This window comes from Lepus europaeus, chromosome 11 (genome assembly GCF_033115175.1).
Source record: "Lepus europaeus isolate LE1 chromosome 11, mLepTim1.pri, whole genome shotgun sequence".
Lineage (NCBI taxonomy): Eukaryota > Metazoa > Chordata > Mammalia > Lagomorpha > Leporidae > Lepus > Lepus europaeus.
The window spans coordinates 112,000,890-112,028,402 of record NC_084837.1 but is presented as its reverse complement, the minus strand read 5'-3'; the positions used below and the strand labels follow the sequence as shown (position 1 = coordinate 112,028,402).

General features: G+C 54.5%; 1 protein-coding gene across 1 annotated transcript in view; it reads left to right on the top strand.

The window, feature by feature from the left end:
- Positions 1-27,020, top strand: part of TSPAN3 (tetraspanin 3) — a 28,868-nt gene extending 1,848 nt beyond the window's left edge. Inside the window, exons 2-7 of the mRNA XM_062206402.1 lie at positions 14,683-14,874; positions 15,081-15,155; positions 17,621-17,722; positions 18,503-18,655; positions 20,496-20,579; positions 26,207-27,020. Of these exons, the coding sequence (XP_062062386.1) occupies positions 14,683-14,874; positions 15,081-15,155; positions 17,621-17,722; positions 18,503-18,655; positions 20,496-20,579; positions 26,207-26,299 (699 nt within the window). The 3' untranslated portion in view covers positions 26,300-27,020. The remainder of the gene's footprint in view (positions 1-14,682; positions 14,875-15,080; positions 15,156-17,620; positions 17,723-18,502; positions 18,656-20,495; positions 20,580-26,206) is intronic.
- Positions 27,021-27,513: the final 493 nt, after the last annotated feature.

The following is a 27,513-nucleotide window of genomic DNA, read 5'->3' as shown; positions in this document are numbered from 1 at the left end:
CTCCAGATGCCAGCAACAGCCAAAGCCAGGAACCTGGGACACTGGGAGCAGTGGGTGCCGGGGACCCGAGGACTCGAGCTGCCTTGGGTGTGCATTGGCAGGGAGCTGGAGTCTGCAGTGGGGCCGGGACTTGAATCCCGGCGTCTGGGCTGGGTGTCGAGCCGCCAGCGTGTCTGAGCCCTGGAGTTCTGTGTGCGTCTCCTGACAGGTTGCCAGTCGATGGTCTCAGCTGGGTTCCTCGAGGAGGGGGACCCGACGGACCCTGCGTTGCTCCCCGCGTGCTGGCGCTTCCCATGGGGCGTCCTCACACAGCCCTGACTGGCAGGCGCGGTACAGCTTTCTTCTAACCCCACTATCCAGGATTTAATTTTTCCTAATTATTCTTAAAATAAATGTTTAAGGTAAACAGCTTTCTTGTGTTTCTTATATACAGACTTAGGAACGCAGTGGTGCTCCCCACCCGTGCGCCCCCTTCCTCCCTCCTCCTCCCCGTTTTTACAGCCATCTGCTTTCGGTTCACTTTGTGCTCTAAGATTTACCGTGCGCTGAGTAAGAGCTTGGCGGACAGTGAGGACCAGTGGACCCTCAGCAGCAGGGACCAGGGCTGTCGGGAATCGCCGGTCTGAGGACCTGAGCCTTGGCCGAGTGGAAGTTGCACACCCGGGAGTGGCGGAGCCTGCGTTCAGACCCAGGGGTCCCGTGCTCTAGAGCAGGGTGCGATATGCAAGGGTTTGGGAACTTTTTTAAAAAGTCTTATTTATATGAAAGAGTGAGAAGAGACAGAGATCTTCCACCTGCATGTTCACTCCCCAAATGGCCACAATGACCGGGGCTGGGCCAGGCTAAAGCCAGGAGCCTGGAGCTTCTTCAGGTCTCCTACTTGGGTGACGAGGCCCAAGGGCTTGGGCTGTCTTCGGCTTTCCCAGGCACATTCACAGGGAGCTCCATCAGAAGTGGAGCACCTGGGGCTCGAACCAGCGCCCGTATGGGATGCAGGTGCTGCAGATTGTGGCTTTAACCCTCTGTGCCTTAGCGCCAGCGCCCTAACCTATAATTTGTCTGTTTGAGAAATCAGATCATGGGAAGGCGCTTGGCCTGGCAGTACTGCACAGGTTAACTTTCCCAGGTCCTACGTCAGTGTGCGTGGGTTGTATTCGTTGTATTCCCAGCCCTGCTAATCCACAGCCTGGGAGGCGGCAGCTGATGGGTTCCTGACCCACGTGGGAGACCTGGCCGGAGTCCCGGCTTCTGGCTTAGGCCGTTGCAGGCGGTTGAGGAGCAAATCAGGAGATGGACATGCTGTCTCTTCTCTCAAAAAAAATAAAAATAAAAAAGGAAGTACCAAAAAAATGAACAGGTGCTCCCTGGGATTTGTAATGTGTCCTTGGGCTAGTACCTTCTACAGCACCCCCCCCTTTGTGTGTGGGAGTGGAAGGATGGGCCTTCTCTCCGCCGAGCAGACCAGTTCCTGTGGGTGCCCTGGCCGGCTCTAGTGGGTAATGGCAACTCTGTTGCCCGCGCTCCGCTGTAGCCGTGGTGGCTGGTTGTTGCTAAGTGTTAGAGCTGAACTGCTTAGGCAAGATCTTCAAAGCGCACTGGTTAGCTCTTGGTGTGCTGGCCCAGCTGGGTGAGCTGTGGTGTGGAAGTAGACGTAGTGTGCGCTCCGAATGAGCTGCCGTCCGCAGGGCTGACTGTGGACGTGGTGAGGAGTTGAGGACGACACAGTGTGACGCTGTGCCTGTGGCCAGGGGAGGGATTGTTTCTGAAATCCTGCAGTTTCCTAATGGAAATGGAGAATTGCCCGCCGCGTTTCAGAATGCTTGGCTTGTAGCGTGGAAGATCGTTTTGCACGCGTGAGAGCACGTGCCTCGCAGATCTCTGCTGTTAGGTAGTGATGCAGCTGTAGGCCGTGTGTCGGTGCTAGACCTGCTGTAGCTGCACCCCAGCACGGGGCTGAAGTTGGAAGGCCGGAGTATAGAGTAGTAAACAGTCATTAGCTTAGCCTATAAATTACACCTGTGTCCAGTGCCACACGGAACGCTTGATGTTAGACGTCTGGTCTGACCCAGGAGGCCTTATGTAGAACTAGTTTAAATCCGTCGAATAGGAGCTTTTCATTCTGGCGAGTTGCTGGAATAGTTAGACAAGTCCATGTCGCGCCGGTTACCTTTGCTGTTTGTAGCCTGCTAGAAGAGCCGGTTGGCTAGTGTGGACTTGGGTCATGCGCTGTGTTACAGGCGCTGTGCGGGGAGCCTTGCCGGGCTGGAGGAATTCCAGTCTCACCTGTTAGGTCCTTGTTGCCCGTCTGCTGTGGGAGGTGATGGCAGCGCTGCAAGTCCTGGGGGCTGGCGGGGGAGGGGCTGCTACCAGGCCCAACTCCTGGGTAAATGTGGGTGGGGGGAAACAAGGTGGGAATGCGCACTTTCACGGCTCACTACTGCCCAGGTGAAGTGTCGGGCAGACAGACGGACCCCTCCTACTTCCTCCTGTGGGTGTGTACAGTTCTTGCTTCCTTAGACGGGTCTGCCCGTGGCCTGTGAGCTTGTGTTGCCTAGATTGCTGATGAAGGGGCACAGAGCCCAGTGAAGACCCCCTTCTCAGGGAACTTTGTGGTGGAGCACGTCAGAGGGGGTGACCGCTGACCTCTGCCCTGAGTGTGAGGAGGGAGCCAGTGCGGGAGATTGGGAAGAAGTGGGGGCTTCAAGACCGAGGGGGTGGGCAAGAGGCCAGTTGGCTTTCCCGACAGAAGGGGGTACCTTCCTGCGCTCAAAGAGAGCAGTGTAGGGAAGAGCTCCCGGTCTGGCACGGCTTCCCAGCTCGGGAACCTTCCCCTGACAGCCTGTGGGTCCTCGGCCTCCTGTATTTCTCCTGGTGGGAGGGGCTCCTCTGACAAAGAACACGCCTTCAGCTAACAGCTTTTTTTTTTCTTAGCTGTTTTCGGTTCACTGGAAGAAAAGCTGACTTTGTTGGGAAGGAAGTCATGGTACACAATAGGCCATGTCTTTCTGAGAGGGTCGTTGGCAGTTAAGAAAATGACTGTTTCCAGTCTTCCACGTCCTTAGTCATCGTCCCGCTGAGCAGGCGCCCCGAGGCCCTGAGGAGCCATGTAACCCCTGGAATCGGCAGGCGAGCTCTCTGTAGCTGAAGGCATAGGTTGAAATGAGCGTTGTAGGATATTTATCCTGCCTCGGAACGTCTCAGTGAGTTTTATTCCATTAGATCCTGTTCAGGTTAGGTCTTTTTGCCGAAAATGTTTTCCATAATATTTGTTCTTGTGCCAGCCAAGTGCGCCCTGTAACGAGGCACCCAGTAAGCGGCTGCCGTGCTGTGAGGGCGCGAGGGGAGGGCCGCTTCGCTGCGTGACTTCCTCGCTGGCCTCCTCCGGGACGCTCCTGTCCTGAACAGCTCAGGTCGCCACGTCGAAGGAGCTGTTCCCCCTCCCCTCAGTGCACAGGGACTCGCTGGCACTGGTGGTTCACTCATCTCACGGGAGTGTGCAGTGAGAGCCGAGACACACGACCCAGCCGGGCAGCTGCCACCCCGGGCCCTGCGGAACACGGACTCCTGCTGTCGGGGCGGGCGGGCACAGAGGGTCTCGGAGGCAGTGCGTCTCTCCTCACCCTGGGAACCCTGCAGCTGCTACGATAGTTTGGCTCTGGCAGTTACTTCATTGCCAATTTTGTTGCCTCTTGAACTTGTGAATCTTTGGCTTGCAGGTATAAATTGGTTCAAACAGACGGACTTCATTAAGCTGGATGAACAATGATTGTAAAAACAATAAATAAATACAGGGGCCGACACTGTGGCACAGCAGGTTAAGCTGCGGCTTGCAGTGCCAACATCTCATGTGGGCTCCACTTCCGATCAGCTCCCTGCTGCTACGCCCAGAAAGCAGCAAAAGACGGCCCAAGTCCCTGGGCCCTGCACCCACAAGGGAGGCTTGGAAGAAGCTCCTGGCTCCTGGCTTCAGCCTGGCATAGCCCTGGCTGTTGCGGCTATTTGGGGAGTGAACCAGCAAATGGAAAAGCTCTCTTTCTTTCTCTCTCTGTAACTCTGTTTTTCAAAATAAATAAATAAATAAAAAGTAAATGCAGAGCAAGTGGAAGTGGGCTGAATGGAAGGGCGTCCCTCAGTAACAGCCAAGTCTGAAAGATTCAGCTGTTTGAAAAGAACGGCAGTAAGGACAGTGGTGTCGATGGCAAAGGCTGATGGTCAAAACTTTACACCCCAGTCCACATCGGATTTTATAAAATTCTTGTCTCCTTGAAAGAAGAAAATGTCCAGTGAAGGACGACATCAGAGTTGTGCTGGATAATTAGAAACATCTAGGGACCGGTACTGTGGCAAAGCTGGTAAAGCTGCCGCCTGCAGTGCCGGCATCCCACATGGGTGGTGGTTTGAGTCCCGGCTGTTCCACTTCCAATCCAGCTCCCTGCTACGGCCTGGGAAAGCAGCAAAAGATGGTCTAAGGCCTTGGGCCCCAGTACCTGTGTGGGAGACTGTGTGGGCTCCTGGCTTTGGATTAGCACAGCCTTGGCCATTGCAGCCATCTGGGGAGTGAACCAGCAGATGGAAGACCTTGCTCTACCTCTACCTCTCTGTAACCCTGCCTTTCAAATAAATAAATAAATCTTAAAAAAAAAAAAAAAAAACCAACACTAAAGGATGAGTCACAGCCCAGTAGATCTAAGCAAAGTGATACATGAGACAGATGAAAGAGATGCCTATTTTATTTGGTGGTTAAAGGACAGATCTAGGAATTAACTCATGTTCAAGAGAACAGCATCTCAATTTCAGATGTAATTTTAAATATTTTTCTGATTATGGAAGTAATTTGCTTTCCTAAGATGTCAAAAAAATATTTTTTTAAAAACCCAACTATCAAATACCACTTTTTTTTGTTTTTAAAGATTTTATTTATTTGAGGGCTAGAGTTACAGAGAGAGAGAGAGAGGGAGAGGCAGACAGGTCCTTCATCCGCTGGTTCACTCCCTAAATGGCCTCAACGGCCAGAGCTGGGCCAGGCTGCAGCCAGGAGCCGGGAGCTCCATCCAGGTCTCCCACGTGGGCGGCAGGGGCCCACGCTCTTGGGCCCTCTTCTGGTGCCTTACTAGGCACACTAGCAGGGAGCTGGGTTGGAAGTGGAGCAGCCGGGACTGGAACCCGTGCTTCAGCATGGGATGCTGGTGTCCAGGCGTGGCGTAGCCCGCGGTGGAAATCGCCAGCCCCAGATCTCTTGCTTTAATATTCCCCGGTTCTTGCGGCACATCTCACTGTGGTGGAATGAAGGAGTTGAGTAGATTTTAGCACCAAGGACCTGGGCCCTCTTTCACTGCTTTCTCGGAGCATTAGCGGGGAGCTGGGTCAGAAGTGGAGCAGCCGGGACACAAACCAGCATCCATGTGGGCTGCAGGCGCCAAGGTGGAGGCTTAGCCTGCTGCACACAGCGCCAACCCCCAGTGTCACCCTTGATTTCACTAGCCAGAGACAGTTTATGTTAACATCTTGGTGTTTTTTTAAAATGGCCTGGTTATTTTGTTTATTTTAAGTCATAATTAACACCTCAATAAACCTGAGACGTATTAGACCCATTCTGCCTTTGCACTGTGTTCCTTCAGCTATAAGAATTCAAACTATGTAGTAGGCTCACTACAGATGTTTGTTCATAATCACTCAAAGCTTCAGTGTGAGAGTAAGCAGTGGCAGACCTGTTCAGCGTAATAAAGGAAGGATGGGCTACGGCTGCCAGCAGTGCTGCTCGGAACCACAGAGGCATTGTGCCGAGTGATCCAAGCCAGACTCAGAAGGGTCTGTGTGAGCCCTGCAGGAAGAAAGGCTGCAGTCAGTGTGAGTGTCGGGCTAGAGAGGGAGGTCTGACTGTTTATATCACATAAGGAAGAGGGCATTTGGGGTCATGGCATTGTTCTCCATGCTGACTCTGGTGATTAATTGAATATATATCTTAAATGCGTAGAATTGTCAACCAAAAATAGCTAAGTATCCTGTTTGTTTATATTTGAATGGTAGAGACTCAGCAGAGACAGACAGAAAGAGGTCTTCTACCTGTGAGCTCACTCCCAAAATGCCTGCAACAGCTAGGCTGGGCCAGGCCAAAGCCAGGATCCCAAAACGCAGTCTGCTTCCCCACAAGGATGGCAAGGCCCAGCTGTGGGCGCCGTCGTCTGCTGCTGTCCAGCAGGAAGCTGCAGTTAGAGGCAAAGCCAGATAGGGGCCTAGGCTCTCCAGAGTGGCGATTTAATCACCATACAAATGCCTGTTTCTGTAAATTTTTTAAAAATTTTAACTATTTGCTTTTTCCTTTCTTCTTTTTTTTTAAATGAAAAAAAGGGAGGGAGACTCTCCTCCATATGGTATTTTATTCCCCAAATGCTGCAACAGCCAGGGCTAGGCCAGGCCACAGCCAGGAGCCCCGAATTCACCCCCAGTCTCCCACGTGGGTGGAGGGACCTTGGTTTGGTTTTTAAGTGTCTTTGTTTATGAATTTGTATTGTTGCCCCATTGTGCCCCAAACATTATTAAATTATGCCTTTCCAGGATATTTCAGGGCCTTCTAGAACGCAAGCTTGCCTCTGGGTGTCAGGGCTCCTCCTCCTCCATTATTATTATTATTTTGTTGCTTGCTTGATGGGCATGCAAACCTTTGTTTCCATCTGACTTACTTTCTTACCAGTAAATTTCTAGAAGTGGAATCCGTGTGAATGCGTGGACGCTGAGGATTACGTGTTGCTAGATTGCACCCCAAAACCACTTTTCTTAATATTAATTAATATTAATTAATAATCTCTAGTCCCTCCAAGCCGGAGGCCCTCATTGTCCCCTCACGCATCTTTGAATCTGGCTTGGTTTTATTTGGAACCAATTTATTAGACAGAAAGCTTTAATAGCTTGTAAAAGTCTTGGTAAGAACAGCTTTAACTTTTTTTTAAAGATTTATTTATTAATTTTGAAAGATAGAGTTACAGACAGTGAGAGGGAGAGACAGAGATATCTTCCATCTACTGGTTCATTCCCCAAATGGCTGCAACAGTCGGGGCTGGGCTAATCTGAAGCCAGGAGCCAGGAGCTTCTTCCAGGTCTCCCACGCGGGTGCAGGGGCCCAAGCACTTGGGCCATCCTCTGTTGCTTTCCCAAGCACATTAGCAGGGAGCTGGATGGGAAGTGGAGCAGCCAGGATTGAACCAGCGCCCATATGGATGCCAGTGCTGCAGGCTGAGGCTTTACCTGCTGCGCCACAGGGCCGGCCCCATAGCTTTAATTTCTGATGAAAGAGGATTTGAGGACTGTGGAATCGTCTTTTTTTCTGTCCTTAAAGTTGACAGGAAAGTAACTGAAATTCACAGGCAGTGGACTTGGGGAAGGAGGGATGTGTTTTGTAACAGGAGCTGTGTGTCAGAGTAAGCCAGCTGAAGGGGTATGCCTGGACTCAGTACTGAGCTAAGTAGAATGCTGGGACACGACCCAGGGAATGGCGTGGGGGTGGAGCTCAGGGAAGCTCTCAGAAACCCACAGTAGAGTCCCCCATGACTGTCCAGGAGAGAGGCGAAGCATAGCGGTCCAGTGTGACTGTGCTGCCTGGAAAAACCTGCTTCCATACGAGGTGTGGGGTCCAGGGCAGGCTGAGCCCGGTCTTTCTCTCTCGACTGCCTCTGGGTTTCCCTCCGCTGTCAGTCACTGCTTGCCCGGGCACGCAGACAGGCACAGCGCTTTCGGCAGCTCCAAGTCCGCATTGTCCCCTTCTGATCCCGGCCAGCTCCAGATGGGGCAGCCTGTCTGATGCAGTCCACTGCAAGGAGGCCACTGCTGCTTCGCCTCTTGTCCCCGCCCCGTTCCTGTTCCTGACAGCTGAGCTGTTTTATCTCCCCAGCTGGTAACAAGCCTTTGGGTTGGTTTGTTTAAGATTTATTTATCTGGGCCGGAGCCGCGGCTTAACAGGCTAATCCTCCACCTTGCGGTGCCAGCACACCGGTTCTAGTCCCAGTTGGGGCGCCAGGTTCTGTCCTGGTTGCTCCTCTTCCAGTCCAGCTCTCTGCTGTGGCCCGGGAAGGCAGTGGAGGATGGCCCAAGTGCCTGGGCCCTGCACCCCATGGGAGACCAGGAGAAGCACCTGGCTCCTGGCTTCGGATCAGCGCGATGAGCCGGTCGCAGCGGCCATTGGAGGGTGAACCAACGGCAAAAAGGAAGACCTTTCTCTCTGTCTCTCTCTCTCTCTCACTGTCCACTCTGTCAAAAAAAAAAAAAAAAAAAAAAGATTTATTTATCTGAAACGCAGAGTGATGAGAGAGATTGATTAATCTTCCATCCACTGGATCACTCTTGAGATGGCTGCAGCAGCCAGAGCTGGGCCAGGCTGCAGCCAGGAGCCGGGAGCTCCATCCAGGTCTCCCACGTGGGCGGCAGGGGCCCACGCTCTTGGGCCCTCTTCAGGTGTCTTACTAGGCACACTAGCAGGGAGCTGGGTTGGAAGTGGAGCAGCCGGGACTGGAACCCGTGCTTCAGCATGGGATGCTGGTGTCCAGGCATGGCGTAGCCCGCGGTGGAAATCGCCAGCCCCAGATCTCTTGCTTTAATATTCCCCCGTTCTTGCGGCATATCTCACTGTGGGCGGAATGAAGTTGAGTAGATTGTAGCATTTCCTCAGCTCATCTGCTCCTTCATACAAGGTTTGAAACACCCCCCTCCCCAAATTAATTTTTAAACGACAGGAGAAGCCGTTTTCTCTAAGAATGGTATTTCTCACTTTAAGAGATTTCCCATTTGTTTATGTATAGAGGAAGGGTAAAAGAAGTAAGGTACTTCTGGAATTATGCGCTTCCAAGATTTGATGAGGAGACAGTTTTAGTTTTTAGAGGAGTGGTTAGATGTCATGAGAGGCCCTGACCGTTTTCTCTGCGGCTAAATTTAGAGCCTAGGCTTATTGAATGAGAAAGAATGCTTCAGACCCTTGTGTCGTTCAGCCCTCAGCCGTGCCCCTACGTTTCCTTTCGCTTCCTCGTTGAGAGGCCGAGTATTTTTAGTGTGCTGTCCTGGCTCAAATCCTCCTTGCAGGCTCAGGTTCTCAGCCCAGCTGCTCCCAGCTCCTGCCGTCCTCCCCACCCCCTCCTTCGCAGCTGCCTTGTTGGCAAACCTCAGCTCCTTTGATACGTCTCAATCCCATGTGGCCCCTCCAAGGGAGGATTTAATCAGCTCACCACTGGTTTAGCTTTTCTAATAGCCACGTCCTTAGACTGCAGAGTCCCTGAGCTGCCCAGTTGGGAGTCACAGCCTGCCCTCCGTGTGGCACAGACTCTCCTGGGTCCCTTGCGCTTTGGTGTGCCCGCACTGACTGCTGGGGGTCATTAAAGAAGTGGCGTATGGCTGCTGCAGGCGTTCAGCTGTCGGGACACCAACACTGGCGTCATTTCATACACTGTTGTGCAGCTTAAGACAGAAGCACTGTACACAGTTACCAAAAGAAGAAAAGCTTGGGGGTTCTCTTCGGTTTAGGAGACACAGTCTCTGTTTACAAGTCATTTGATTTCATGTGGCCTCAAGTCAGCGATCCGTGCGGTTCCTGCTTGGGTGTGTGCAGCTAGTAAGTTGCCTCCCACTGCGTGTTGCTGACATAGTGCTCTGTTGTGTTCTCAGCTCCGCTGTGCAAGTTGCATTGCCTGGTTTGCAACTTGAGAGTCTGAGAGGGCTTTACAGATAGTACGTCCTGCATGTCTGCCCGCGCTCTTCTCCGTCTGTTTGTCTGTCCTTGGTTGGTCTTCTGCCTCTGCCTCTGGTGCTGCCTCCGGCCGGGTGGAGAGTGGGGGCACAGGAAACGTTTCCAGTTGGCCCATGCCAGGCAGCACTGAGCGTGGTCTCCTCAGAGTCTCTGTCGCATCTGACATGCAAGTTCTTCGTTGTCCTGTGCTCGGAGTTCATTGTTGAGTGCACACATCCTCCACTGCTTCCTTCTCACTGAAACTCATGTAGGTTAAAAACGTCTTCAACAAAAGTGGAGTTCATTGTATTCAAACCTTTTAAAAACTACTGCCTTTTGGAGTCAGAGGCTAAACCCCCATAGAACAGAGAGCCAGCCAGTGGAGATGGTTTGATTAAATCACATTTAGGGTTTCTTACAGCTCAGCTTGAGGACCGACATTGCCTAGCAAAGTGTGTGTGCTTACCACACCGAACGTGGTCAAGAAAAAGGAGGGCTTGGTAAGAATGGCGAGTGACACGAGTCCTCCGCAGTTAACACACCCGCACGCCGGAGCCCTTTCTCCTCTTCCCTCCTGTGCTTACCTCCCCGAAACCAGCGTCAGAGCTCAGGGGTCTTTGAACAGGCATAGTCGCTGTAAGCGCAGCACTTATATTTCTAGGGTACTGCTTCTAAACTCGTGTATGAGGGCATGTTAAAAAGTTCATGGACAGTGAGATTAAGAGGTAAGTTTATTTGGTGCCAACACTTTTGTGGCAGAGCGATGCAGGCATCCCATGTCGGAGCACCAGTTTGAGATCTGGCTGCTCCACTTCCCATTCAGCTCCCTGCCCGTATGCCTGGGAAAGCGGAAGATGGCCCAGGTTCTCGGCCCCGGGAATTCCTGCTTCTCACTTCCGCCGTGCCCAGCCTGGGCTTTGCAGCCATGTGGGGATGGAAGATAATCTGTCCATCCCTCCCTCCCTCCCTTCCCCACCCCTCTCCCCCCTCCCTTTCCCACTCTGCCTGTGAAGTGAGTAAATCTTAAATTTTTTTTGAAACCCACGAATTTTTTAAAAAGATTTATTTATTTGAAAGGCAAAGTTAAGACAGAAGGAGAGAGATCTTCCATCCAGTTCACTCCCTAGATGGCTGCAACGGCCGGGCCTGATCCAGGCCAAAACTAGGAGCCGGGAGCTTATTCCAGGTCTCCCACGTATGTGGAAGGGCCCACGCACTTGGGCCATCTTTGGCTGCTTTCCCCAGGCTACAGCAGGGAGCTGGATTGGAAGTGGAGCAGCTGGGACAGGAACTGGTGCCCATTTGGCATGCTGACTGGGCAGGTGGCAGCTTTATCTGGTACGCCACAATGCTAGCCCCCATACTTTTTTTTTATAATATTCACTTCCCACACACTTTTGAAGACCTAACCACATTGTGTTGGAATAGTGAACCAGAAGCCAGAACCATTGGACTAAAGAGAGGAAAAGCAAGTACAAACCAAAGCTTATGGTACGACGGGAAGTTTCAAGGGAAGGGTTCAGACGAGGTGTTCTCGGGTAGCTGGTACCTGCCGGGCACCGTTCAGGGCACGAGAGGCGGTGCAGGCGCCATTTGCTTGTTGCCGCTGTCGTGAACGCTGCTGGAGCTGTGCCAGGGCCGTGTGTGTGGAGGAGGGGCTCCTAACCTGGCCAGAAACGGCCAGGATGACCTCCAGAGGGACGAAGCAGCGTGTCAGCTGCGTCAGGGAGAAGTGAGGCTGTGGGCCAAAGCAGCGGAAGTCGGCCCAGTCCTTGGGCCCCTGCACTCACACATGAGACCCGGAGGAAGCTCCTGGCTTCAGATCGGCACAGCTCCGGCCATTGTGGCCAGTTGGGGAGTGAACCAGCAGATGGAAGAAAGACCTCGCTCTCTCTCTGCCTCTCCTCTCTCTGTGTAATTCTGACTTTCAAATAAATGGAACTTTAAAAAAAAAAAAAAAAAAGACCGTGGGGCTGGCACTGTGGCATAGTGAGTAAAGCTGCTGACTGTGGCACTGGCATCCCACGTGTGTGCTGGTTCAGGTCTCAGCGGCTCCACCTGCTAATGCACCTGGGAAAACAGAAGATGGCCCAAGTGCTTGGGCTCTTGCACCCATAGAGGAGTCCTAGAGGAAGCTCCTGGCCCTGGCCTCACCCAGTCCTGGCCATTGTGGCCATCTGGGGAGTGAACCAGTGGATGGAAGATCTCTCCCTGTCTCTCCCTCTCTCTCTGTCTCTGTAACTCTGCCGTTCAAATAAATAAATAAATCTTAAAAAGGTTAGACTGTGTGGTACATTTGGTATAACAGTTTTATGTTCTTCAGGTGTGTGGAGGGTAATGAGAGCTGAGAGCAAGGATGAACAGCTTTGGTCGTCAGGGGACTTAACTCATCCCATCCTGATTTTAAAAGAAAGCTTAGGCTTGGCCGGCGCCGCGGCTCAACAGGCTAATCCTCCGCCTTGCGGTGCCGGCACACCGGGTTCTAGTCCCAGTCGGGGCGCTGGATTCTGTCCTGGTTGCCCCTCTTCCAGGCCAGCTCTCTGCTGTGCCCCGGGAGTACAGTGGAGGATGGCCCAGGTCCTTGGGCCCTGCACCCGCATGGGAGACCAAGAGGAAGCACCTGGCTCCTGGCTTCAGATTGGCGCAGCGCGCCAGCCGCAGTAGCCATTGGAGGGTGAACCAACGGCAAAAAGGAAGACCTTTCTCTCTGTCTCTCTCTCACTAACTCTGCCTGTCCCCCCCCCCCAAAAAAAAAAAAAATACAGCACAAAGTGGACGTTTTAGAGTCTGGTGCCGGAGATGACGAGGTAGGAAGGAAACTGCTGTGGCCTTAGGAAACCAAGGGACAGGGCTGAGATTCAAAAAGAATGTTTGTTAAAATCGCCTCCATTGTCCGTGTCTTCTCGTTTTCAAAAGTCCATGTTATTTAAAGAAAAGTTGCTGCCTTTCCATCTTATGAATGGAGCCTCTTTTCAGACCTGACAGTCCTAGTGGCCTCGTGTGAGAAAGGGCAGCGAGGGCGCCCAGGCGGGTTGTGAACCCAGGGTCCAGTGCAGAGCCGGTGGTGGAGTCCCAGGGCCCCAGAGGAGGCCGTTTCCTCGTTCGAAGCTGATTTATAGGTCCACTTTTAAAAGACGGGGCAGCCGTTCTTTTCCTGTGAAAGTCTAGGCGCTCTGCACGTTTGACCCTTGGCCTGAGCCTGCATTTGCTCGTTCACTTAGGAGCCAGGGGCTTTGGGCTGGCGGCACGTGGTGAGCGAGGAGAGTGTGGGTGAGCCCCTGCGGCGGGGAAGGGCCTGGAGCACCGTGCTCCCCCTCCCCGTGCGCCGGCGCCTGGGGGCTTGTCTCGGGCCCACCCAGGCCTGCTGTGGCAGAGTCTGCAGTTGACTGGGGCGATTCCTGTGCACAGTACGGTTGGAGAAGCACTGTAAGGAATAAATGTAGCATTTGCATGTTCCTAGTGGGTGAACCTCTGGGTTCACAGTTTCATTCTGCAGGAGAGCAAGGGTTTTGGGCGTGGGTGCCCTGCTTACCAGTTATTCTATTTTCTCTCCCCAAGGGCTGGAGAGAGCTTAGAAATGCAGGATTCTGCAGTCAGATTGCCTGGGTTCAGATCCTAACTCTCACTCCAGGTTTCCTCATGTGGAGGACAACAACAGCGGCAGAGGCTTCCTGCCTCTGATCCATCAGTGTAGGGACAAATACGTTTTGTTTTAAGATTTATTTATTTGAAAGAGTTACAGAGAAAGAGGGAGAGACCGAGAGATCTTCCATCTGCGTGTCACTCTCCAGATGGCCACCGTGGCCAGGCTGGGCCAGGCTGCCTGCAGATCTCCCGCTTTGGGAAGGGGCCCAGACTCTTGGGCTGTCTTCCGCTGCTTTGCTCAGAGCTGGGCCAGAAGTGGAGTAGCTGGGATACAAACTGATGCCCATAGGGGATGCTGGAGTTGGAGGCGGTGGCTTTACACACTGTGCCACAACACAGCCCCGTACAAATAAGTCTTCAGGTGCACGTGTGTGTATGTATTCTTACAGTGTTATTTTATACGTGATTTCTTCTCCTAGCTGAACCACCAATTAGGTAAATTGGAAAACTTCCCAACTTTAGTAAACAAATGTTCTTTTAAGACTTATTCGGCCGGTGCCGTGGCTCATTAGGCTAATCCTCTGCCTGTGGTCGGCACCCTGGGTTCTAGTCCCGGTCGGGGCGCCGGATTCTGTGTCAGTTGCCCCTCTTCCAGTTCAGCTCTCTGATGTGGCCTGGGAGTGCAGTGGAGGATGGCCGAGGTCCTTGGGCCCTGCACCTGCATGGGAGACCAGGAGAAGCACCTGGCTCCTGGCTTCGGATCAGTGCAGTGCCAGCCATAGCGGCCATTGGAGGGTGAACCAACGGCAAAAGGAAGACCTTTCTCTCTGTCTCTCTCTCTCTCTCACTATCCACTCTGCCTGTCAAAAAAAAAAAAAAAAAAACTTATTCATGTATTTATTTATTTGAAAGAGTGAAGAGTGACAGAGAAGAGGGAGAAACAGAGAGATAAAGAGAAACATAGCTTCCACCCTGCGATTTACTTTCCAGATGGCTACAGCAGCCAGGTCTGGACCAGGCCAAAGCCAGGAGCCAGGAACTCCTTTCCGGTCTCCTATGTGGGCAGCAGGGTCCCAAGCTCCTGGGCCATCTTCTGCTTCCTCCCCTGGTGCATTAGCAGGGAGCAGAGCAGCCGAGACTGAGCCGGTACCCTGATGTGGGACACTGGCGTGGCAGGAAGTGGCTTAACCTGCAGTGCTACAGCACTTCCCTAGGAAACGTTTTTGATAAAAGTGCAGGGTACTTTGCAACTTTTCTGGGGAGGGAGAAGGAGTCTACAAATGGATTTAAGAGCAATGAGAACTCTCATTGCATCATCAGCTACTGAGCAGTAGTGGAAGTGCTGTACTGGCAGGGCTCCGAGAGCAGTGCTCAGACCTTGTGTTCCCCAGGGTGCGGCTGGCATCTTGTGCTACGTGGGAGCCTACGTCTTCATCACCTACGACGACTACGACCACTTCTTTGAGGATGTGTACACGCTCATTCCCGCCGTGGTGATCATAGCAGTAGGAGCGCTGCTCTTCGTCATCGGGCTCATCGGCTGCTGTGCCACAATCCGGGAGAGTCGCTGCGGACTCGCCACGGTGAGTGAGCGCGCCCGACTGCCCTTGTCATCGAGCGGGGGGGCGTGAGCGCCTGCGTGACTGTTCCCAGGTCCCTCTGCCCTGAGAACTGGAACAGAACTAGCACTTGTCTGGGACTCCTAGCAGTTGTCTGATAGTTGTGTTTTATCAAGACAGTAGAGCTATTTTCTCATTGTTAGTTAATTTTTGACAATGTTTCTTTACAGTTTGTCATCATCCTGCTCTTGGTTTTTGTCACGGAAGTTGTGGTGGTGGTGTTGGGATACGTTTACAGAGCAAAGGTACGTTGTCTGCTGGAATCCACATCGTGCTTTAAATATTTCATGTGAAATCCACCCGGTCACCTCACCTGAGTCAGCTTTTCCGTTTGCCCTGTTTCAGTTTCGGCACTGCTTTATTTATTTATTTATTTAATTTATTTATTTATTTATTTATTTATTTTTTGACAGGCAGAGTTAGTGAGAGAGAGAGAGAGAGAGAGAAAGGTCTGGCACTGCTTTGAATATCTAAAGTTAACTAGAAGTTGCTTACATGTCAAGACTTAGCTTCAGTAACAGAGCAGTGTTACTGCTGTTACTTTGGTCACAGGTGTTTCGTTTTCTGTGCTCAGCTGAGGAGCTTGGTGGGTGTCCTCAGCCTGTGGAGTCCCTGTGTAGGGGTGGGAAGATGCATTTTCTGAGGATTGCAATTTGCATTGCCTCTTTAAAGAACACTTTAGTCTTGGACGTAGGAAAAAAATATCGCTGGATAGGCATTTGGCTTAGCATTTAAGACACCACTTGGATTGCCTGCATCCTACATGGGGATCCCTGGGTTCAAGTCCCGGCTCCATTTCCAGCCCTGCTTCTTGCTATGCTAGTGTGCACCCTGCGGGCAGCAGGTAACAGCCCAGGTACGTGGTCCCTGACATACACTTGGGGGACCCAGATTGTGTTCTGGGCTCCTGGTTTCAGACTGTCCCAGCGCTGACAGTTACAGGCATTTGGGGAGCAAACCATGGATGGGAGATCCTTCTTTTCTAAGAGGGAGGTATTGGACGTTGTGGCCCAGTCCCGAGAGCAAGGCTTCCGCTGCCCTGTGTCCCCAGGCGGCTGTCGCTGGTCTCCCTCCTCCTCCCACTCGCCGCCTTCAGTCATGGCTGCTGCTTTTCTTTCTCTTCCCTCCTTTCTGTTTTGTCTGCTTTTTCTGTCTGTCCACATCATGGTTTAAGACCAACAGGCTGCTCTGAGTTGGTTAATTTGGGCTTAACGTTAGAGCAATGACAAAGGTGTAGTAGCATCGTTCCTAACCTAGCAGTTAAAGTCAGAGGTATGATATGCCAAATAACATTCAAACAGTGGACACACAGGACGGCACCTTTAAGTGTGCCCCAAAGTGCAGTGGGTTATGTCCCTGCCTGTGCTCTGGTTGTCAGTGTCGCCCCTCCACCCATTGCTCGTGGCTGATCATCATAGAGTGCCTAGGAGAGTGCGGCCAGCAAACGACGTGAGGTGACCCTTGGCCACCAGCGCTGGAGCAGCAGCCTTTTCATAAAGTGCGGCTTCTAAGGAATAACTGTTTTTTTAATTGCTAACTACTTTTGCATATTTGGTCAGACCTAAATACCAGATAAGTAAAATATAAATAATGATGGTGTTTGCCCTCAAAATACCTTTTTTTTTTTAAGATTTTTATTTATTTGAGAGGCAGAGCCACAGACAGAGGGAGAGACGGAGAGAAAGGTCTTCTTTATTTATTTTTTTTATTTTTTAATTTATTTTTTAATTTTTTTGACAGGCAGAGTTAGACAGTGAGAGAGAGAGAGAGAAAGGTCTTCCTTTTTGCCGTTGGTTCACCCTCCAAGTGGCTGCCACAGCTGGCGCACTGCGCCAATCCGAAGCCAGGAGCCAGGTGCTTCCTCTTGGTCTCCCATGCGGGTGCGAGGCCCAAGGACCTGGGCCATCCTCCACTGTACTCCCGGGGCACAGCAGAGAGCTGGACTGGAAGAGGAGCAACCAGGACAGAACCTGGCACCCCGACTGGGACTAGAACCTGGGGTACCAGTGCCGCAGGCGAAGGATTAGCCTAGTGAGCCACGGCACCGGCCAAGAGAAAGGTCTTCTATCTGCTAGCCCACTCCGCTGCAATGGCTGGAGCTGAGCCAATCAGAAGCTGGGAGTCAGGAGCATCTTCCGGGTCTCCCACATGGGTGCAGGGGCCCAAGGACTTGGGCCATCTTCCGCCGCTTTCCTAGGCCATAGCAGAGAGCCGGCCTGGAAGTGGAGCAGCCGGGACTCGAACCAGTGCCCACATGGGATGCCAGCACTGCAGGCGGCAGCTTTACCCGCTACGCCGCAGCGCCCGCCCTCAAGATACCGTATGGAGGCTTCAGGGTCCCTTTGTTTGACCGAGGGGAAGGCGGTGAGCAGGTGGAGTAGGTGTCAGAGCAAGCGTGCTGAGGGTGCGTTGCGGAAGGACAGTGCCCCTGTACTGAGCGTGTGTGTCCCGGAGCTCCGCTGCTCCGCCCGGGGGGGCATGCCGGCTGGCTGTGCTCACAGTCCTCTCTGCCTCTGGTCGCGTGATGCAGGGTGTCCCAGTGTCCCCGTCAGACTGCATCTGTGTGAGGCAGGGAGGCAGGAGACTTCTTTCTCAGCAGATGTTTGCCCAGCGATCTGGCCGCGCGCAGACGCGCCTGCGGTGTTTGAGCTGAGCCTGGACTGATGTGGGTCAGGATTCCTCAGGGACTGGGTTCTCTGTTCCGGTGCAGGTGGAAAATGAGGTGGACCGCAGCATTCAGAAGGTGTACAAGACCTACAACGGCACCAACCCCGACGCCGCCAGCCGGGCTATCGACTACGTCCAGAGACAGGTGAGCTGGGCTCCTGTGTGAGCACCTGTGGTCAGCCTCTGGGGGGGGGGGGTGTATTCTCCTCCAGCCTCCGCCCTTGAAACGTGTATCCCATCAGCATCTAGTCCAGTCCAGATAAGCAGCGGCTCGAGCTCTGTCAGTCTCGGGCGCCTCCCTCCCCCCGGCAAGCGTTAGAAGAGAGGTGTGTGTGGAGGGTGGAGAAGTGGGGCCCACAGGGCCTGGAGGGGAGCTGGGAGGCTGCGTGTGCCTTCGGCAGAGGCCAGCATCGGACACCGACAAGAGTACTGGTGATTCGAAACATCTGTGAAGGGAGAGGGATAGCAGGGTGGGTCTCTGCCTGCAGGAATCGCTCCGCTCTTGGTCAGTTTCACCTGCTACCCCTGTGTGCTGTTTTCTTGCTCATCTTAGAGTAAATCCAGGCTCTGCCAGGTGAGACTTTGTAGCTACTGGTCTGGGGAATAGCACTGGCAAGCAGGAACTTCAGGAGACTGTGAAGATTCTCCTTAGCCAGAAGCCGCTTCTTGGAGGCAGTAGCCTTTTCCTGTGCTGCTCCGAAGCCCCGGCCACGTGTGGCTTTTTAAACGAAAAGGAAAACCCAGCCCTTGGTCCCTCTAGCCACATTGAAGCGCGGGTCGAGCCGCGTGCAGCTGTGTTGGACCCTGCGGCCGTGGAAGCTCCTCGCTGGCGGAGCGGTCTCCGGTCCAGAGCTGCTCATTGTGAGGTAGTGCGTGGAGCTGTCGTGTGTGCGTGTGTGAAGGGTGGTTCTCTGTTCTCTTCCAGCTGCACTGCTGTGGGATTCACAACTACTCAGACTGGGAAGACACAGACTGGTTCAAAGAAACCAAAAACCAGAGCGTGCCGCTGAGCTGCTGCAGGGAGACGGCCAGCAGCTGTAACGGCAGCCTGGCCCAGCCCGCCGACCTGTACGCCGAGGTGAGCCTGCCCCGAGCCGCCCGCCCGGTGTCCACGCGGCCCGCCCGCTCCCTCTGGAAGTGCTCCCTTTTGTCCGTCTTTAGCGGTGTTTTGTTTTACTGTTATTGCCTTTAAATGCATGCGTCTGCTTTAATTATGTGTGTGTAAGTGGCTCTAATCATGTCACCTCTTCCCCACCTTTACCTTCTGTCATTTCCATTTCTGCCCGTGAGTCCCGTGTGGCTCTGCGGCTGGCACTTTACATCTGACGAGGGTGATGTATGTGGCAGGGGTGTGAGGCCCTGGGTTACGCAGAGAGACCTGTGACGAGGGTGATGTGTGTGTTGCAGGGGTGTGAGGTGTGAGGCCCTGGGTTACAGAGAGAGACCTGTGACGAGGGTGCCTGTGTGTGTGGCAGGGGTTTGAGGCCCTGGGTTACAGAGAGAGACCTGTGACGAGGGTGATGTGTATGTGGCAGGGGTGTGAGGTGTGAGGCCCTGGGTTACAGAGAGAGACCTGTGACGAGGGTGCCTGTGTGTGTGGCAGGGGTTTGAGGCCCTGGGTTACAGAGAGAGACCTGTGACGAGGGTGCCTGTGTTGCAGGGGTGTGAGGCCCTGGGTTACAGAGAGAGACCTGTGACGAGGGTGATGTGTGTGTGGCAGGGGTGTGAGGTGTGAGGCCCTGGGTTGCAGAGCGACCTGTGACGAGGGTGATGTGTTGCAGGGGTGTGAGGTGTGAGGCCCTGGGTTACACAGACCTGTGACAAGGGTGTCTGTGTTGCAGGGGTGTGAGGTGTGAGGTCCTGGGTTGCAGAGCGACCTGTGACGAGGGTGCCTGTGTTGCAGGGGTGTGAGGTGTGAGGCCCTGGGTTGCAGAGCAACCTGTGACGAGGGTGATGTGTTGCAGGGGTGTGAGGCCCTGTGTTGTAGAGACCTGTGACGAGGGTGATGTGTTGCAGGGGTGTGAGGTGTGAGGCCCTGGGTTGCAGAGCGACCTGTGACGAGGGTGATGTGTTGCAGGGGTGTGAGGTGTGAGGCCCTGGGTTGCAGAGCGACCTGTGATGAGGGTGCCTGTGTTGCAGGGGTGTGAAGCCCTGGGTTGCAGAGCGACCTGTGACGAGGGTGCCTGTGTTGCAGGGGTGTGAGGTGTGAGGCCCTGTGTTGTAGAGACCTGTGACGAGGGTGATGTGTTGCAGGGGTGTGAGGTGTGAGGCCCTGGGTTGCAGAGCGACCTGTGACGAGGGTGCCTGTGTTGCAGGGGTGTGAGGCCCTCGGTTGCAGAGTGACCTGTGACGAGGGTGATGTGTTGCAGGGGTGTGAGGTGTGAGGCCCTGGGTTGCAGAGCGACCTGTGACGAGGGTGCCTGTGTTGCAGGGGTGTGAGGCCCTGGGTTACAGAGAGAGACCTGTGACGAGGGTGATGTGTTGCAGGGGTGTGAGGTGTGAGGCCCTGGGTTGCAGAGAGAGACCTGTGATGAGGGTGCCTGTGTGTGTGGCAGGGGTTTGAGGCCCTGGGTTACAGAGAGAGACCTGTGACGAGGGTGCCTGTGTTGCAGGGGTGTGAGGTGTGAGGCCCTGGGTTGCAGAGCGACCTGTGACGAGGGTGCCTGTGTTGCAGGGGTGTGAGGTGTGAGGCCCTGTGTTGTAGAGACCTGTGACGAGGGTGCCTGTGTTGCAGGGGTGTGAGGTGTGAGGCCCTGGGTTGCAGAGCGACCTGTGACGAGGGTGCCTGTGTTGCAGGGGTGTGAGGTGTGAGGCCCTGTGTTGTAGAGACCTGTGACGAGGGTGCCTGTGTTGCAGGGGTGTGAGGTGTGAGGCCCTGGGTTGCAGAGCGACCTGTGACGAGGGTGCCTGTGTTGCAGGGGTGTGAGGCCCTGGTGGTGAAGAAGCTGCAGGAGATCATGATGCACGTCATCTGGGCGGCGCTGGCGTTCGCAGCCATCCAGGTAGGCCCCGCTGCCTCTCGCTGCCGTGTCCACAGGCCTGTGTCTAGGGAGGTGACTGGGGAGGGCTGAGGGCGCAGCCACCTGGACCAGCATGGTGTCCAGATGCCGGCCGGGGGTGGGGCCACACGTGAGGGCCTCTCTGCCTTGATCACTGATGGCCTGTGGAGAGCGCATACTGTCGTCACAGTGCATTTTGGGGCCCCAGAACTTGAAAACGGTTTTAAAAATCACAGTTTTCTTTCAGTTTGAGAATGGACAGCCTTCGTTCCAGTGCTGTTTCTCCTCCTAGTTGTTTTCCTCTCGAGGGTTTTATGTATTCACACACCTCGATCAGGAATTGCTGCAACACTTGTCTGTTAGCATAAAGATACCGTTGTGTCGCTTTCCAGGAAAAACTGAGGTTCTGGCCTCTTGTGTGTACGTGGACTTGGTTTCAGACGGACGAGCGTCCAGGGTCCACGTCTCTCTTGGCCCGCAGGAGTGAGCTGTCTGTTGTTGGTTCCCGGCTCCGGCCGGGGAGAACAGCTCTCTTCCTCCAGTGGTAGTGCGCTGGACACCACCAGCGTCACCGACACATTGTCTGCTTCCGGCCCCTTCCCCGGACAGACAGCACGGCTTCTCCCTCACGCCCACCTGAAAACAGACAAGAAGGACAGCCGTCTCAGACAGTCTGTGCGCTTCCCTGTTGTCTGAGTGGGCGCGGCCCGCTCACCGCTCAGAACGGCTGTTTGGACGTCCTGTGCGCCAGATCTAGTTTTCCGAGGGGCTTTCAGTTCTTGCGGTGGGCTTCAGGTCGAGAGAAGCTATTTCAAGAAAGGTGTAGGTGTCTGTTCGTTGTTAGATTAAGACCCACGTTTGCTGGTTGAAGTGGACGTTGCTTGGCTTGCCTGCTCTCTGTATGTTTGAACAGAGCCTGGTATGTTTCCTGGGTGGTTATTGACTTCGCTGGTGTTCAGACAGCTCTGAAATGACTCACGGAAGCCTGGCTCCGTGCTTGCTGTGGCCCCTGCCCTCTCCCTTCTGTTCTTGGCTCAGCAGGAGTGTCTCTCATATCCTGATCATCTCTGTAGACCCGCATTTGGCTGAGACAGTGAGGCGTGAGGAGGTCTTTCCCCAAGCGGAGCCGTGATCTGTGTGTTCTTAACGACCTCAGTGCAGCCACGTCCAGGCAGCGCAGAGCTGCGGAAGTGCCTGCTGCTGCTGGTCCTGGGGTGCGCACCGCGGGTACGCAGACGGAGGGGCCTGCGCCTCAGCTCTGCCCTGCGTCCGGGGAAGCTGCGAGCGGCAGCCGGCTGTTTCTTCCTTACATCTTTGCAGTGGGAGCTAAAACATAGTTTAACCAGTTCTTAATGTAAGTAAGCCACAGGCATGCCATACACGTTTTATATTTATATTACACCGACTTAATAGTTGATAAGGATTCGATGTTTTCAGTTCAGCAAAACTAAGTGAGGGCTTCACAGCTCTCACTAGTTCAAGATTTCTGAAAATTAAAAACCTGTAGTTTTAAGGGAAAAAATGATTTTTTTGAAAGATTTATTTCACTTGAAAGAGTTACACAGAGAGAGAAGGAGAGGCAGAGAGAGAGAGGTCTTCTTCCATCTGCTGGTTCACTCCCCAGGTGGCCACAACGGCCAGAGCTGAGCCAGTCCGAAGCCAGGAGCCAGGAGCTTCCTCCAGGTCTTCCCACGCGGGTGCAGGGACCCAAGGACTTGGAAGTATCTAGAAATGGTCCAAGCTTTTGTTATCCAAGATCAGAAGTAGATGAGTGCCCCAGGTGTAAAAGACAAAAGGCAGGCAGCAGTAGCTCCTGCATCAGTGAGCGTTTGTGCTGCACACAATCCTGGTAGCGAAGTCTGAAGCTAGAAAGGACACTTGGAGAGTCTCCAGTTTCTCTTTTGCCATAGAAATTGGAAAAAACAAGGATAATAGGACTGTGGACCATCACACAGAAAGCCACAGCAGAGGCTTGAACCCTGGCTGACTCCATTTGAGATCTGCTTCTAATCACAATACTGAGCATTAAGAGACCTGGGTCGCTCTCCTGGCCCCCAGCTGGGGGGGTCTGGCAGGCGTCTGGCGAGCACACCATTGGAGGGAGCGCACCATCGGAGGAAGCGCACCATCGGAGGAAGCGCACCATCGGAGGGAGCGCACCACTGGAGGGAGCGCACCACTGGAGGGAGCGCACCACTGGAGGGAGCCACCATCGGAGGGAGCGCACCAAGGAGGGAGTGCACCACTGGAGGGAGCGCACCATCGGAGGGAGCGCACCACTGGAGGGAGCGCACCATCGGAGGGAGCGCACCATCGGAGGGAGCGCACCACTGGAGGGAGCGCACCACTGGAGGGAGCGCACCATCGGAGGGAGCGCACCATCGGAGGGAGCGCACCACTGGAGGGAGCGCACCATCGGAGGGAGCGCACCACCGGAGGGAGCGCACCACTGGAGGGAGCCACCATCGGAGGGAGCGCACCAAGGAGGGAGTGCACCACTGGAGGGAGCGCACCATCGGAGGGAGCGCACCATCGGAGGGAGCGCACCATCGGAGGGAGCGCACCACCGGAGGGAGCGCACCACCGGAGGGAGCGCACCATCGGAGGGAGCGCACCATCGGAGGGAGCGCACCATCGGAGGGAGCGCACCACTGGAGGGAGCGTACCACTGGAGGGAGCGCACCACCGGAGGGAGCGCACCACTGGACGGAGCGCACCATCGGAGGGAGCGCACCATCGGAGGGAGCGCACCACTGGAGGGAGCGCACCATCGGAGGGAGCGCACCACTGGAGGGAGCGCACCACTGGAGGGAGCGCACCACTGGAGGGAGCGTACCACTGGAGGGAGCGCACCATCGGAGGGAGCGCACCACTGGACGGAGCGCACCATCGGAGGGAGCGCACCATCGGAGGGAGCGCACCACCGGAGGGAGCGCACCACTGGAGGGAGCGCACCATCGGAGGGAGCGCACCACTGGAGGGAGCCACCATCGGAGGGAGCGCACCATCGGAGGGAGCCACCATCGGAGGGGGCGCACCATCGGAGGGGGCTCACCATCGCACCATCGGAGGGAGCGCACCACCGGAGGGAATGCACCATCGGACCATCGGAGGGAGCGCACCACTGGAGGGAGCGCACCATTGGAGGGAGAGAGCGCACCACTGGAGGGAGCGCACCACCGGAGGGAGCACACCACCGGAGGGAGCGCACCACTGGAGGGAGCGCACCACCGGAGGGAATGCACCATCGCACCATCGGAGGGAGCGCACCACCGGAGGGAGCTAAAGAGAAGCCTGCTTCTGTCAAAGTATGAGAAACTCACTCTTGAGTGGCTCCGGTTTTGTTGCTTGTTTCCTGATGTGAGGAGAATCATTCTAGAAATGTCTTGATTGACATAGCATAGTACCCTTCCATGAGCACAGTGCGGTAATTCAGTGTGTGCATACGGTGTGTAAGGATCAGATCAGGGTGCTTAGTGTTTCCGTCTGTGAACACTGCACATCTGTGTTCGGGGCCTGTGAGCTGAAGTCACCGCCGGCACCGACTCCTCCTCTCTTTATATTTGTTTGTTTTTTAAAATTTACTTATTTACTTTGAAAGAGTTAGAAGAAGAGACACAGATCTTCCATCCTCTGGTTCACTTCCCAGATGGCTGCAGTGGCCTGCACTGGGTCAGGCCAAAACCAGGAGCTTCATCCAGGTCTCCCACATAGATGTCGGGGCCTAAACACGTGTGCTTCGTTGTTGCTTTCCCAGGTCATTAGCAGGGAGCTGGATGGGAAGTGGAGCAGCCGGGACACAAACCGGCGCCCATCTGGGATGCCAGTGTCGCAGGCCGTGGTTTTACCCGCTACGCCACAGCGCCAGCCCCGACTCCTCCTTTCTGTATTTTTGGTCGCTGTCACCCAGTCTCCCTCTCTCCCACCGCCTCCCCAGCCTCTGGCCCTCTGCTCTCCTTCTTCCCTGAGGTGATCGCCGTTTGCAGCCGACACATACACGTTTTGCAGAGACAGTGGGTGCTGTCTGTGTGTGCCCGGCTTATTTCACGTCGTGTAATGTCTTCTAGTTCTGTCCGTTTTGCTGCAAATGACAGGACTTTGTTCTTCTTTATGACTGAGTGCCTTTCTCTTGTGTCTATACCACATTGGAGGAAAATCCATCTTAATTATTACTGACTTCTTGGTAGCTTTTTGAATTAAGAAGGCTTATTTGATACATAGTTTTTAGCTGATACAGATTCGTCGGCGGTTGGCCTCCTTGCCGGTCTCGGCCATGGTCTTGAGCAGACCCGTGCCGGCTCCCACGTCTGCTTCCCAGGGAGTTGGTGCTGCTGTAAGCCCGTGGGTGTTCAGGGCTGTGTTAAAGCGAATAGCAGCTTCTGGGTGCAGGGCTGTACCTTGCGTTTTGCTGTGATTGTGGTCATCGTAGATGGCGTGCACCTGTGATCACAGCGGGAGAGGTCTCTGGACTCAGTTCCTCAGGGCCCGTGTCTTGTAGATGTGCAGTGCTGATCCACAGCCAGTTCACCCCCAAATCCCTACAACGGCCAGAAGCCCAGAACGCCACCCAGTTCTGCCACATGGTTGACGTTGTCCCAGGTGCTCGGGCTATATTCCCAGGCACATCAGCAGGGAGCTGGATTCGATGCAGTGCAGTCAGGACTCGAGTGGAGCTCTGATATGGGATGATGGCGTGGCAGGTGGCAGCTTAACCCACTGTCTTGCAAAGCCAACCCCAATGACATCTTTATAAAAAAAAAATTTATTTATTTATTAGAAAGAGTTACCTAGAGAGGGAAGGAGAGGGAGAGAGAGAGGTCTTCCATCCACTGGTTCACTCCCTAGTTGGGTGCAATGGCCAAAGCTGCACTGATCTGAAGCCAGGAGCTTCCTCTGGGTCTCCCATACGGTTGCAAGGGCCCAAGGACTTGGGCCGTCTTCTGCTGCTTTCCCAGAGAGCTGAGATCGGAAGTGGAGCGGCTGGGTCTCAAACCGGTGCCCATATGGGATGCCGGCACTGCAGACAGCGGCTTTACCCGCTGCGCCACAGCGCCGGCCCTGTAAATGACATCTTGACTGCTGTGCCAAGAACCCACCCACACTAGCGGTGCCGGAGAGAGCGGCGTATCAGTAATGGAGCCCGTGTTTCTGCTGGCTTCACGGTTCCCAAGAGAGCCCTTCTGTCACTGGTCACGACTCTGGTGATTTCCGGTCATTGAACTTTTTTTTTTTTTTTAAGAGTGATTTATTTGAAAGGCAGAGAGAGAGGGAGGGAGGTCTTCCATCTGCTGGTTTGCTCCCTAGGTGGCCACAACGGCCAGAGCTGTGCCTATCCAAAGCCAGGAGCCAGGAGCTTCCTCCAGGTCTCCCACACAGGTGCAGGGGCCCAAGCACTTGGGCCATCTTCTGTTGCTTTCCCAGATGCATTAGTAGGAATGCTGGATTGGAAGTGGAGCAGCCAGGGCTCGAACCGGCATCCATACAGGATACCAGCACTGCAGGCGGCGGCTTTACCCACTATACCACAACACCGTCCCCGGCCATTGAACTTATAGCTCTGTTGCCAACAAAGAAGTGCAGCTTGCCGTGTCAGATGGTTCTCAGCCTTCCCCCTTGTTTTCTTCCCGCAGCTGCTGGGCATGCTGTGTGCATGTATCGTGCTGTGCCGACGGAGCAGAGACCCTGCCTACGAGCTCCTCCTCACTGGCGGCACCTACGCATAGTAGACAGCTCGGCCCAGGCGAGGTGGCCGTGGTGATCGGAGGGGGATTGCGCGGGTCATCTGGTGGAGAGACGTGCCCTGGTGTGGGATGGGGCGCTCGGCTTGGCACGTACCCACCTCCACCCGCCCTCCTGAGTCCCCCCTTGTTCTAGCTGACTCTCCACGCCCCTCGGTTTTAAGCACGGTGGTAAATGTTCTAATTTCAGAACTGTTTGCAAGTCACATAGTACAGCAGAATTAGAGGAGGGTGAGGGCCTGCTTCTGGAGCCTCTGAGCCGCGGTGGGGCAGGTGCTGGGGCGTCGCTGGGTCCTTTTGTTCTTCACAGTGGAGAACACTTGGCCAAAGGTTTGTGGGGGGAGGGGGAGGAAGCCAGCTGTCTGGTTAAAATTCACACCGGTCAGTGCCCCTCACTGGTGTCCTTTTAAAAAATATATTCTGTAGTCCAGTAAGATAGCAGCTGTACAAAATGGCTATCGTAGATGTTAGGGTCATACAGTGTGTACCTTGGTTCACCGCCAGCGTCAGAGACTGACCTGAGAGCAGTGGTTTCCATCAGCGCTGGCCTGGCGGGGCCCGGTGCGCACCGCTGTGCCCAAGGACTAGTGGGATGTGAGCTCAACTCGCCAGAGAGAACACACCGTGTAGACCAGCAGAGTAGGATGTAGATGTGCTCCTGGTTGTACATAGGAAACTAACCCAATAAACTCCGTGTCAGCCCTCAGCGTGCGGTGTTTGTTACGGGGCACGGCTGGCAGCGTGCGGTGTCCAGCGCCTGTCTGTGCAGTCTGTGGTCGTGTGTCTCGTGTCTGCTGCCAGGCTGCCCGGCCCTGGCCTTCAGGAGCCCACAGCAGCTCCCAGTGCAGGGTGTGCTGCAGGTACCAGGCCACCGCCGGGCGCCAGGTGGTAATTGCACCCAGGGAGGGGCCTGAAGAGGCCAGGGCCCCTGCCGGAGGCTGCGGCCGAGAGCACACAGCAGGGAAGAGTGGGAGAAGTGGCCAAGCCCGGGCGCCCTGTGGAGCTCAAATGTGATTGCAGGCTTGGAACGTGGTGGTGCAGGCAGACCACCTGTGAGGCCGGGGGGCCGAGGCTGGGTTTGTGCGGTGATCATGCGTGCGTTGGGCATGAAGTGGGCACGGTTGGTGGAGGCAGTGAGGAGCAGCCGGCTGTTGGGAAAGACAAACCATGGGCACCAACCAGGTGTGGGACAGAGCAGC